General features: G+C 39.1%; 1 protein-coding gene across 3 annotated transcripts in view; it reads right to left on the reverse strand.

The window, feature by feature from the left end:
- Positions 1 to 13,757, reverse strand: part of UNC80 (unc-80 homolog, NALCN channel complex subunit) — a 208,004-nt gene that overhangs the window by 151,383 nt on the left and 42,864 nt on the right. For 2 of the 3 annotated variants that reach the window (XM_057745745.1, XM_057745744.1), the window contains exons 9-14: positions 12,888 to 13,022; positions 10,352 to 10,568; positions 9,228 to 9,368; positions 7,847 to 8,115; positions 6,392 to 6,760; positions 1,381 to 1,527 (exon numbers count right to left, since the gene is read on the reverse strand). In XM_057745745.1, coding sequence (XP_057601728.1) covers positions 1,381 to 1,527; positions 6,392 to 6,760; positions 7,847 to 8,115; positions 9,228 to 9,368; positions 10,352 to 10,568; positions 12,888 to 13,022 — 1,278 coding nt within the window. The remainder of the gene's footprint in view (positions 1 to 1,380; positions 1,528 to 6,391; positions 6,761 to 7,846; positions 8,116 to 9,227; positions 9,369 to 10,351; positions 10,569 to 12,887; positions 13,023 to 13,757) is intronic. The other variant, XM_057745746.1, reaches the window with a different exon arrangement.

A 13,757-nucleotide genomic window follows, 5' to 3' on the forward strand; every position in this document is an offset into this window, starting at 1 on the left:
ATCCAACTAGCCCTACTTTCTCCAAGTCTAGAAAGACAGCTTCTGGTGTCAGAGCCAGATTATACCTCCAACTACAGCATGACACTTTTTATATTTTGATATTTCATTTCATAGAGTTAGTTTTCTGCATGAGGAGTGATGTGGTTTCAACCTTGAAGGCATTTATTCGTAACTGTGAGAATAAAAATCATAGATCAAAAATCACATAGATATGTGTAGAGATGAGGGCAATGTCAGCTCTTCTACTGCCTTATTACATTTTTTTTACTTATTATTTTGATTTCTTAAAATTTTTGGCCTCAAAATCTAGATCTTGGTCAAAGGTTTCAAGTCTCAGAATTTAGAAGTTAATTACCATGAATAAAACCCCACATACAAATAATAAACTAACACAACACAACAGAATGTAAAAGAAAGAGACTGGTATATAGAAGGATAGATACGTAGATATGAATTAGGAAAGAAGCGCAGCATGCTAAGGCTGTGTGAACATCTCACAACAAAACCTAATACCAAGGGGAAATGGGCTGGCATTAGATTTTGACATGATCCCAAAACTCTGCTAAGATACGCCACAGGGTTTTCTGGACTCAAATTTGCATCAGATTCTTATTTTTAGGGGAATATTTTCTTATTATTTCAGTTCAAAAGGTAATGTATGAGGCAACTAACTCTTCCGGCTCAGACTTGTTGTGGAGCTGGGTTATTGCTCAAAGCAGAAGAGGTCAGTAGTCACCAGCAGAGGCAAGTGAAAATGCACTGGAATTACATTTCCATGTTCCATGACAGAATTATGCTTTGTAAGCCTAAGCGCAGAGTTTCAAGTTTCACACAGTTCAAAGGGAGATGATCTCAGATATTTAGCAGTCAAGGCTCATTCTCAAACAAAGCAGCCAGAAAATGACTGGCTACTTTTGTAGTCCTGTTTTGTCCCAATAAGGGCCATTTTCCATATCTAAGAACAACAAACCAAATCCTAAAGTTTGATCCATTTTTCTAATATAAAATATAATTCCATGGTACCCAGGCAGGTGATTAAAAAGCCATTTGTCACAGACCATCAAAAGCTTGCTAACTGTATTCATCTTTGCAATGTTCTTTCAAACTCTAATTCACACCTTCCAACTATACACCCTTTTAGCAACTGGGAGCTGGCCTGCCCTAGGCAGGAGGTGCAAGTTGTTCTCCCAAATAAACTTTCCTAAGCCTGGGTTTTAGATGTCTTGAGATATCTTGTGGGGATCCTCCCACCTTAAGACAGCATTAATTACCCTTACAAAATACAATATTTTTCAGGGAACGCTGACCCTCATTGTCAAAGGACTCATTGCTAATTTGGTGGGAGGGAAAAGGAAATGGAATCTACTTTAATTCTCTTACATTCTCCCGGAATACCTGGTGTCTCAGACGATCTCCAGAGAGCCCTCGGTGTCCTTCTCCGCAACCATAGGCACATCCCAAAGACTTCACTATCTTGATGAGCATGGTGAGAGCAAGCCTATGGTTGCTTACAGGTGCACTTTCATCCTGGTACCCACAGACAACAAAGAAAAAGGATCTTGGTCATTTACTCAATAAGGGTCTTTTGCTACTAAGACTATTTTATTATTAAACCAAGTTTATATGTTTTACAGCAAGCCCCTGCAACTTGGGAAATAGAATTGTCAAGGGCTCAAAAAGCAAGCAAACTTTTCGAAAATCTTGTGATTTACAAGAAAGAAAATGTTTATGCGTTTTGAACACCCTCTAGTGCTGCAGGATATGAATGTAGACCTCTTTATCAGAAGACATGCTTTCATATCCTCGACAGACTATCAGAATAACTGTCTAGAGAGAGACAGTGTGAACTCTCAGAGATGAAGGCAAATAGCTTTCTCCAGAAGGTAACCTCATCAGCAGGCTTCTGACAATACCACCAAGCAAAGGTTATTGTTAATTTCTGGAAAAAATCAAGTCTGAAACTTTGAAATCATGTGGCAATTTCTGACATTTTCAAAGGATTTTTCTAATTTTATACTTTTGCTGTGTTGTAATACCCATGCACAAGTAAGAATATAAAAAAAATTTGTAAATATTCAGCGTGGTTCTTCGTTTGAGGCTAAACAGGAAATTTTCCTGAGATGAACTGTGAAGACTGTTATCATCCTCTCTTGCCTCATTTAATCCTTGTTCTTAGTGGAGAACATAGCTTCCAGAAAAACCTTGAATTATTTCCAAAGAAGCATAAAGGAGCTGTTGCTAAGGAATGATGCAGATCCCAGTGTGGCAGTGCTATTACCTTCGGGAAGCTTCAACCTTCCTCAGTCCTTCCAGCGACTTTCTGCTGTCAGCACAGACACCATGCACCTGAGAGTCCAGCTCCCACTCCTTAATTGCACATGACGTTAGATAAATGAACTCATCTCTTTGTGCTTAATTTTCTCACCTGTGAATTGAGGATCCTAATAGCTTCCCTTCCTACTTCGTCAGTTTTCTGTGCCAAACAAATGAAAGAATGGGTAAGAAATGCTCCGTAAATTGTGAAGGGCTTTTCCATAGCCACGTGCTCAGGTTGATACGTTAACTTTGGGGCCACCCACGTAGAAAGAATACTCAAATGCCCGGAGGGTGTGAAAGGGGTGGGGGTCATCTAGACATCAAGTGCTGCTCATTATGTGATGGAGTAGACTCTGCTCCCCTGATGTTATATAATTGGTCCTTTTCTTCTAACCAAAGGCTCATGTAGTGGATGTGGTGCTGGACTCCAGAGATGCCCCCTTCAGAACTGAGCATTCATTCTCTGAGCTGCTAGAAGTATCGATGGCTGACAGCTCTCATGTGAGTTCCTCTCCAGGCATTGCCCTTAGCTAAAGAGACCTGCCTCAACTCAGGTTATGCTCTCCTCCTGAAAGCAGTCTGCCTCCAATGGCTGGTCAAGGGCATAAAGAGTGTGTTTGTGTGTGCGGGGAGGTGGGGGGGGGGCGGTTATGGAATAAGGTGGGCTCCCTTACTTCACCCGGGGATTGCTTTGAAGAACCATTCCAGCTCTGGAGCTCCCTGTATGATGGCTGAAGTCTCTGTTACAACTACATTGCAATGCAACTTCTCCCTCTGCCCCATCCTGCTTCTTTTTACACCCCACCGATGTTGATTCTGAGCAGACACCGCAGGAAACCTCCTGTACACGTATCTCCTTGTCTGAGTCTGTTTCTTGGGAAATCTGCAGCTCAGATGCTTGCGAATAGAAGACTCAAACATACATACACACACAAAACACACACAGATACATACATACATTTATTTATTTACATGTACATACATACCAAATTCAGTTTGGTTTTAGTTTCAATTCAAATCTTAGCTCTATAACTTTGGGCAAGCTACTTAACCACACTGTGCCCTACAAAATGGGAATCATAAAAATATCTATTTCACAGAGTTTGCGAGGCAAACATGTAAGGCACATAACAATAGCAAAACCAATGCTAATTATTATTTCTAGGTGTGAGGCACTGCTATCCTTTGGGGGCAACTTTGTGCAAATTCAAAAAGGCAGTCCTCTGGGTGGATGAATTAGGAAAAGGTGAGTCCTCCTAGTAGATGCAGCCCTGGGGTGAACAGCTGTCGGGCTCAGACTGGATTTCAGTCCTGTCTGGACTCCTTAGCCAAGAGCCATTGTGGAGTACAAACCTGCACTGCCAGAGGCAGTCATTCCTCAGAATAGGTCACCCTGGGTAAAGGCTGATTTGGAAGACTGACTTACATACACTTAAAAACTATTGTATGTTTCTTTAAAAAAATTCCTAGCTCCAAAAGCTTTTTGTAAATATCATTTGTATTTCTTTGCACCTTCAGATGTCCTTGGGATTTCAGCTCCTCTAGTAGAAGACATTCAGAAAGATGTATCAAACTACAGGCAGAAATCAGGACAGATATTAAATAACATTTCAAGCTCTCAGTTCCAGTTAGTGGCAAATATAGAAATAGAAATTAGATCTTCCTTTCTGAATTAATCAATTCTCCCATGCTTCTGGTATTTCTAGTTTGCAAAATTAGATAAACCTCCTGATTCCACTGAAAATAACAGATGGGTTGGAGGCAGAACAAACCTGTGTGACTCACAAGTACAATGCATTTGACCTATGGGTCAGGTATGATTTTATAAATTCTCTGTACTACAAAGAATATTGTTTTGTAGAACTAACTACAAAACATTTGTATCCTTGGTGGCTGTTTTGGAGAACACATAATCTGACTTTGTAAAATCCCATCCTAATCAAAAGTGATAGTTTTGGTCAAAGTAACATTTATGTTATCAAGTTTCTACTGTGATATCTAGATTTTAAATAGGCAAGAGACTTGCAGCCCTTTAATAAGAAAGTAGATGAAAACACTACTTGGGTGAAATTTTAGAACTAAAAACAAAAACAAAACAGAAACAAAATACTAAAATGACTTCAGCAATCCTCAGTAAACATAACAAAGCCCTCATCAATTTAGGGACTATCTAAGCTTTACTGATAAGAGCTTATCAAAGTTTCACAAATTTTTTCTTTCTATTTTCCCTTGACTATTGTGACTAATGGCATAGCACTATTCTCTCATTGAGTGGCCACCTAAATTGACAGATAAAAGGTTGAAAATTAAGAATCTGTTTGCTGTGTAAATTAGTTCCTTATAACTTGTACTTGTTTGTTACTTCCTACATAACTGTTGACTGAATAACTCCTTAGATTTTAGGATCCAATATCAGATCCCTTGTGATCAATATCATCATTTAGATAATTTTCATCTACAGAGAGATCTGAAGATCCTTGGGTTGTCCTCAGTGATGTTTGGGAATGTAAGAAGTTGGGAACCTAAGTATCAGAAGATTCTATTAGAATTGGAAAACATATACATGATTAAGGCAGGAGAAGAAATCCTAAAGAAAAGGTTAAGTTCAGGAACCTAAAAATATTGGGGCAGGAATAATTAGATCAGAGTCCACAAATATTGGGAAAAATGAGAGTAGGCAATAAGGGAAGAAAGAGAGATAATAAATGCACATTAAACATGCATCAGGTAGGACTGGAAAGAGATGGAGAAAAAAAATATAAAAGAGGAGTGAGCACTGAAACACTTATTCAGGTGTAAAAACCTGATACCCTGCAAGAAAATACCGATCTGTATTTTAGATAATATGTTGGTGGTAGAACTCTGCACAGTGAAATACCTTACTTGTAAACACTTGGCCTGATGTAGATTGTCACCTGTTAGAGATTCAACTCTCTTGTCGATTTCAATTTCTTAATAGCATTTTCCAACTAAAACCCAAATTGAAATCAGCATAAATTATATGAGTTTAAGCTGCAGTAATTCTTATTTAAAATTCAAATTAAAAGAGAAAACTAATTACTGATGTTAAGTGCTGAGATCATAAATCAGGTGTTGTCAAGTCAAAGGGATTAAATTCAAGAACAATCAGTAGTAAGAGAGCTAAAGATACCTGGATGTGACACACTGAGACATAAGAGGACAAAGGCTAGTCTTCCAAACCAACACCAACAAACCAACTAACTAAACAAAAATTTTCCCTTTCTTTCTAACTGTGATTGAAGTAGGCTACTTAAAAATATGTTCCTTAAATCAACACAACTTTAATTTTTTTCAGAAAAATTATACTGCTTATTATGGACTAAATGTTTGCATCTCCCCCGAATTCATATGTTGAAACCCTAACCCCTCAAGTTGCTGGTATTTGGAGATGAGCCTTTGAGAAGTAAATTTTAGGGTTAAATGAGGTCATGAGAGTGAAGTCCTGATACAACGGGATTAGTGTCCTTATAAAAGACACTGGAGAGCTTGCTCTCTCTTTCTCTGCATGCACATAGCACACAACAAAATGACAGCCACCTACAAACCAAGAGAAGAGGCTTCAGAATGAAATCTACCTTGTGGGCACCTTGATCTTGAACTTCTCAGCCTCCAGAACTGAGAGAAATAAGTTTCTGTAGTTTAAGGCACCCAATCTTGTATTTTTTTTATGGCAGCCTGAGAAGACTAAAATGCCACTCAATTAGGTCAAACCCTGAAAGTCTGGAGAAAGTGACTGTTCTTGGCAGACTGAGAATTATGACAATGTAGTGTATCTGAGATATTCTCTTGCACAATTAACATGACCAGGGAATTAGTTCTAACATTGCTTGGATGGCAATGGCTTTCAAATATAGGATACAGTTTCACCTAACTGTTTTTACTAATGCCTGCTGAGAACCTAATGAAGAGATTTCTAGACTCACCACTTTCTTGCTCTAGTGACTAGAGCTATAGCCATGTTGCTATTCCGAGTTAACAAACTGCTGGCAAGCAAGAACTGGAAAGAAATCAGGAACAACAATTCAAGAGGACACAAAAGGTGGTGCAGTCATACCTTCTCTTGGTTCTTCTCATTCTTCTCATAGGGGCCACCTCCACCTCCTCCACCTCCTCCTCCATCACCTCCTCCACCTCCTCCATCACCACCTCCTCCTTCTTCTCCTCCACCATCTCCAGCTCCACTAACTGAAGGGCCTCCAAATCCACAGGTGGAACTTCCAGATACCCCTTTGAACTGGAAAGTTCCCTCACTTGCTCTTTTTTCCATAGTCACATTTTCCTTGTTTTCACTCTTCTTTCTGTTCTTTTCTACACAGGGCACCACACCAAGTTGAAGCAAGCATTCCACAATGTTCAGCGCCACATCACAGATGCGAGAACTGATGTCATGGTTAAGGACAAGATAAACAGCCTTTAGAACCACCTGGGGGAAGACAAAAGTAAGCAGAGAGTGATTAAGTTACTTGAATTACCTCTTTCTAAATAGATTTGGTTATTCTACTTAATACATTTCCTTTAGGCTGTTCTATACACTTAAGCATAAAAAATTCAGGTAATTTTCAGATGATCTTATTAAGCTGCATTGGGACCTTGTGTATGTGCTTAATATAGAGTATAAGTCACCCAAGGAATTAAAAACACGTAAGTGTGTTGTCTCACTTAAGGACTCTAAAACTTGCCATAATATAGACAGTTAATGGAGATAACAAAGCATAATTAATTAATGGGAGAGTGATTATTTGCCCAGATGGAAACTTGTTCAACTGATTTTTAAAATCAAAGTGTTTTAATCCTCTGCCAATAATCCTTCCCACCAATACTGGGTGAAGAGCAATGGGTTCCTTACACACATAATAGAGGAACATTTGTGCATTTGCAATTGCATCATTTACATTCAATTTTAAATGTAAAATATTTTCATGTTTAAATTACGTCCTTTTATTGATTTCAATATTTTAAATTATTTGCTGAGCCAGATTCCCTAATGTGAAATAAAAAAATTGTGTGAAATATATTTGTAAAATATAACAACCCTTTCATTTGCTAATAACTATAATCAAGACAGGCATTCTTGAGAATACAGGTTTAAATGTTTTAATGGACTTCTATTCATTTTCTCCTGCTATATGGGTGGTTTATAGTCACGTTGCTTATACAACAAAAGAAAACAAACAGAACGTTTTACTCTCATTCTAGAAAATAGGGACTTAGCAAACACGCACACACACTTACATGTATTTACTAAGTGTATTTGGGATTCACGAATGTGTTTAGATTATAAAAATATTCTGAGATCAGATCAAATCTAATGTAATACTCAAAAAAAAAAAAAAGTGTGGCTAAGATGGGTGATACATTTGTGAATCTTTTTTAAAAAAGGGGTAGCTTTTTCACTTAAAGGCTCAACATTTCTGAGAATTTATATGCCCATTTTTACGTAACATTGTAAAAACTGGGCCAAAGATTCAGTATCTTTCAAGTTTCAGTAAGAAAAATTCTTGCTTCTTACAGAAAGATCAAGCATGCCATTCTTGTGCACAAAGTTATTGGTCCCGTCAATATGTTCTGTGTCTTCCAAGTAGCTGTAGTTTATGCAGGAGTCTGTGAGGCTTCGAGGCAGGTTTGCACATGCCAGTGGTTCGTGTGGCATCTCGGGTATAGGCACCTGGTTGCAGAGCTTCCGCATGTGCTCACTGAAAAAGTCTGCGTAGCCAACGTTGAATGACGCTAACGTGGTATTGAAGGTTGCAACTGTGATAGTGGAGATCTGGGATCGCACTAATAAAAGGAAAGCAATGTCTTAGTTTTCCCCATATTAACCTACGACATCATGTTAGACAGTTATACTACTATTTAAATCATGACCACGTTCACAGCATTAGCAGATATTTGACCTAGAGCCTCAAAGCTATTCTCAACTCTCATGGTGTTAAGTCCTCTAATATCTAATAAACAATGAAGGCTACAGAAAATGTGAATTCTTAACTGGCTTCCTTGAGACCCGAGGTAGAATTTTTTTGTCAAACAGGTGCATTTTACTCACTGTTAGATGACAGACCCTATTGGTATTAGTTAAAACTATTGGTTGAAGTATTCCCCACAAGTATGTAGATGTTAAATTATTTGGTTTTATCTAGTACATTTAGACAACAGCAAACAAGAAAGATTCTTTTTCTCCTTTTCTTAAGAATAATGGAACATAAATTTGTGGTGGTAACTAATAGATGTCATCAAATAATTGAAGTACAGTCCCTGGAAAAGAGGGACTAAATTTATGCTCATAGATTAAGAGCACAGAATAAGAACCCTTCTTGGATTCCATCCAGAGACACACGTTTGCTCCACATAAAGCACAAAATAGCAGCTGTCTGGAAAGGGAATTGGTGGCCTTGGAAGGCAGGGACTTTCCTCTCAATGAAGATGGACAAGCTTGAGTGATGTCCTCAAAGTCTCCCCTAGCCCTGTAGGTCTATGCTCTTTTGTTTTTGTTTTTTTTTTTTGTTTGTTTGCTTTCTGGCCACGCTGCATGACTCGTGGGGTTTTAGTTCCCCAAACAGGGATTGCACCCACGCCCTTGGCAATGAGAGCACAAAGTCTTAACCACTGGACCACCAGGGAATTCCCACGTCTCTGCTCTTTTGAAAAACAAATATGAATGGCTTGCCCTTGCTTTCCCTCTGAGAGGTATGGTGTTCATAGTGTTCTATCCAATAGCTCCAAGGAAATTTTAAGAATGGCTCATAAGTGAATTATTAAGCAATATAATACATGAATGCAAGTTTCCAAAAAGCACACAAAGCCAGATTACAATGAAAATGGAACATGGAGTAAAAACAGGAAACAGGAAAAGGAACCTGAACTCCCGCCTGCAGGGGCCGCCTCCGACCCACCTTCCTTGACGGTGTTTTCCCCATGGCTGTTGGAGTGGTCTGGCAGGTCACTCACCAGCGTGTGATGAGAGTGGGAGTGCCTGGCGCTCAGGCTCTCCATCTCGGTGGCCGCATCTGAACTGCCCCGCCGGGTAAATTTCCCTGAGACGGACAAAAGCACCACAAGAGGGTTTGAAAATCTGAAAGAGTCTCTGCTGAGATTTTGTCTGTCCGAAGGACAGCTATGACAGCAAGGGGATATTAGGAAGTATGTGAGGCACAGCCGACTAGCAGGAATTGAGCTTGCCTTGGGAACATTCAGGGTGGAGATGATTGATGAAGCTGCCTGTGATAAGGTCAGCCCCAATCTAAGCCAAATGTCAGAAACCATCTGTTACACCCCTGCTAGCTGTCAGCTCTTGATTTTAAGCTGGCCTTCTTAATATGACATCCAGAAAGAAAAAAAAAAAAGCTCCCTTTTCTTTTCTTTACATCTTCCTTTCTTAATATCTGAGTGAAAGAAAAGTCTGTCTTTTTATTCACAATGAAAGTTAATGCACAGAACCCTCTAAGGCCATGTTTCCACATCTAGAATGATATAATATAGAGGTTGCCAAGGGGGCGGGGAGGTAGGGTAGGGAAGGAATGAGTTTGGGATTAGCAGAGGAAAACTACTATACATATAGGATGGATAAACAACAAGGTCCTACTGTAGAGCACAGGGAACTATATTCAATATCCTGTGACAAAACATAATGGAGAGGAATATAAAAATATATATATATATATGTATATATATATATATATATAAAACTGAGTCAGTTTGCTGTACAGGAGAAATTAACACAATAATATATATCAACTATACTTCAATAAAATTTTAAAAAATCACTGACTTATAGAATGATCTAAGAAATAGGGCCATGACCTGTCTAATTATATAGGATTCTTGCATAATTCAATCATCTGCTTTTCTTTGGCTATTCAGACACAGTATTATTTTGGTCCTGGGGAGCCCGTATTTGGGCCCAAATTTCTTGACTAAACTGTTCAAGAAAGATCCAGATTTCCCTGGGAGACCTAGATCCAGATTTCTAAATAGGTCACTGAAGCTCTGCCCTACTTTGGGAGGTCCTTGTAGTCACCTAAAATGGTAGTTTGCCAGCCTCCTTTTTCCATGCCTCGCCTGTCTTCTCCAAGCCCAGAGAAACTTCCGAAGGAGAATGCGCTGCGGGTAGGGGACACATCCAGGTGGTCCTCGTGCAGCAGGAATGGCACTCCCATTCTCCGAGGCCGCCTCTTCCCCGTGTGGTGGAACGGGATGGAGCCTTTTCTCTCTCTGTCTTCTTTGCGGCTCTTGAACTACAATGATGAGAGATGAAGGGTCAGGTACAGGGCAAAGGCAAGGTTACAGTTTGCTCCCAAAGGGCTGGAGTAAAATTCAGGAAATGTTCCAAGAAAAGGAGACACAGAAAGTCACTGAATGTCAATAGAGATGGCAGAAATTTCTACAATGTGTCAAAAGAGTGAAAGAAATTAAGCAAAATACAACATATTTCCTAGCTTTTTTTGCCGGGTTGGCTTTGAGGAGTGGTTCTCAAAGTGTAGTTCCTGGACCAGCAGCATCAGTCTTGGGAAATTGTCAGAAATGCAAATTCTCAAGTTCAAGCCCAGACATACTGGATCAGAAACCCAAAAGGGGAGGCCCAGAGATGTGTGTTTTAACAAGTCTGTTTTAACAAGTGCTATAGGTGATTCTGATGCTTAGTAAAACTCAAGAAACCCTGGGTTACTGTGCAGGATCCCTGAGTCACCACTTGGTCCAGTCAGTCTTTCCCTGTTCCATTTTTTGAGACTGAGATCCATTGTTTCAGTCAGGCAACTTCAAATGTGTGCCTCTGTTCATAAGGAGAGACAACTCTATTACTCCCACCAATCAAATAAGTTCAAGATCCAGCATAACTAAGAGTTTAGAATTGCTTGGAAAGCTTTTAAAGTATATTAATGTCTGAACCTAACCTGCAGCAATTATGACTTCACAGGTCCGGGGACAGGCCTGGGCACTTGAATATTTAAAAGTTATGCAGAGATTCTCATGTGCAGCCAGTACTGAAAACCTCTTTTGCCTGCACTGATAGACATTTTTAGGAAAACTATAGCCATTGCTTATTACTGCATTACCAATGTTATGTAGCAACACTCTGAGCTCATAGATAGGTTGGCAATTCTGTGGTCTTTATTGACATAAACCAGTCATTTTGCAAAAGGGAAAAATAAGCCACCAAAGATTTATGATTCTACACATATTATTTTCTATTTGATTAGCTCCATTTACTTATAAAGAAGAGAGATGAAGTGTTGATTCATAAGAGCCCTGGTCCAGGGATATCCCACATGCCACGGAGCAACTAAGCCCGTGCACCACAACTGCTGAGCCTGCCCTCTAGAGCCCGCGAGCCATAACTATTGAGCCCACGTGGCACAACTACTGAAGCCCTTGAGTCTAGAGCCCATGCTCCACAACAAGAGAAGCCACCGTAATGAGAAGGCTGCACACAAACGAAGAGTAGCCCCCACTCACCACAACTAGAGAAAGCCCATGCACAGCAAGGAAGACCCAATGTAGCCAATAAATAATAAAATAAAATAAAGATGAAAAAAAGAGCATGAATTTTTTAACTATTTCTAGTTTTGAATTTGGATTCAACTTTTCAAAAACTACTGAAAGTTTCTAAGGCTCAGTTTCATTGCATTTCTTTTTTGAGAATAATAATTGACATTTATTGAGTACTTGCTAAGTGCCAGGCACAGCAAAGACTTTACATGCATTATCTCAGTTAATCCTCATAACCTTTTGAAGTAAATATATTATGTACCCATTTATAAATAAAGAAACTGATATCATTTGGTCAGTATCACATGGGTAGAAAGTGACAGGACTGGAATTTGAACCCTGATCAACTGACTCCCAAGGCAGTTAATCTGTGCTAAGACTCCACCTTTAATTTCCCTTCTGTAGGGTTCTGCCTTCTTGTGGATGCTGAATAAATGTCTGTTGAATGGAAACCTACACCGTCACTCACAGAGAGAAGTGATGATAGTAAACCTAGTGGTCAGTTATAAGGATTTACTACTTTATCAACTTGGTTTTTATTACGTGGTTTGTTTGTTGCCTTTAAAACAGAAATGACTTCAAGAATAAATGTTCCATGATGATCCCGTCACTCTAAGAACTGCAGTAAGACTCAGTTTCTTAGGTGCAAATTGTGGAGGAAAAAATCTCATTGGATTAAATGAGAATTATTTATATAAATTGCTTGGTAAAGTGAGATGAACAATACAAATGTTACGTTACCATCACTGCTACTGCAGCCATCTCCATTATCACACTACTAGAAGCATATCATCAGGATTGAGCTCTGTAACAACCCCACATAACAGGGAGAATGGGAAGCACTCATGCACACGGAGGGAACGGCCCAAGGTCATGCTGCCCAAAATATGCTGCCCAAGGTCATGCTACAAGCCAGTGCTGTAACTGGCAGTGGACCTCTATTCTGTGGTCCCTTCCCCATCCCACCTGACTCTGTAGCACAATCAGGAGCACCTTATGCCCCAGTGTGTTTTGTTTTGTTTTTTTTAATTACCAAAATGTCAAAGAACATAAGTGGTCCTACTCACCTTCTTAAAAATGTTCATGCCGAGGTCTGAAGAAAGATCTGGGACTGCAGACCTACGTAGATTGGTCAACGAAACCTTGGAGAAGGCTTCAGGGCTGAGAGATTTCTCCTCTTCATTACACTTCATGGTGAGATCCTTAATAGACAATAAAGGTAAATTGGTGATCAAGGACTTGAAGATATATTTCCTATTAATTATAACTTCTGTTTGGAGTTTTCAACAGTGAGACCACAAAGCTCCTGATTTAGGTAAGCTAAGAAAATAAGGAAGGGATAGGTATTTCTTTTTCTCTTTCTATTGAAAAAAAAAAAAAGGTGTCTTTCCATTTAATGACTCATCAAAGGAGATATTTACAGAATCATCTGTTACTGAAATGAGCATATTTCCTTTTCATCCTGATATTGCTCTTGTTTGTCTTCACACTATACAGACGATTTTCAGACTCAGCCAATTCACATTTAAGTAAATCCAAACAACTGGAACATACTGCAAATCATATTTTTCTCTACATATTCAACATGTGGGATTGATAGAAAGAAGAGAAGAACCAGTGTGCAAGCTGGCATTAGGACTTTATATATCAAAATGTGATTTTCACACGGATATCATCACTTCAGTACATATTCAGTTTATTTCTCCAAACATCTATAATAAATAGCAAGACTATATATCAATAAACAATATTGCCAATGATGACATTGAGGCACTGGAAAGTTTTGAGTTATGCAAAAGAGGTTAAATCACATTAAGTAAAATGCTAGTGTCATGTACTTTATAATATCGGTAATTGACAGTTACATGTGAAAACTATTAACTAGCACTTTGATTAGCCAAAAGACCCATTTTCCATTTTCTGGATCAACAGAGGCT

This window comes from Hippopotamus amphibius, chromosome 8, assembly GCF_030028045.1.
Source record: "Hippopotamus amphibius kiboko isolate mHipAmp2 chromosome 8, mHipAmp2.hap2, whole genome shotgun sequence".
In the NCBI taxonomy this organism is placed as follows: domain Eukaryota; kingdom Metazoa; phylum Chordata; class Mammalia; order Artiodactyla; family Hippopotamidae; genus Hippopotamus; species Hippopotamus amphibius.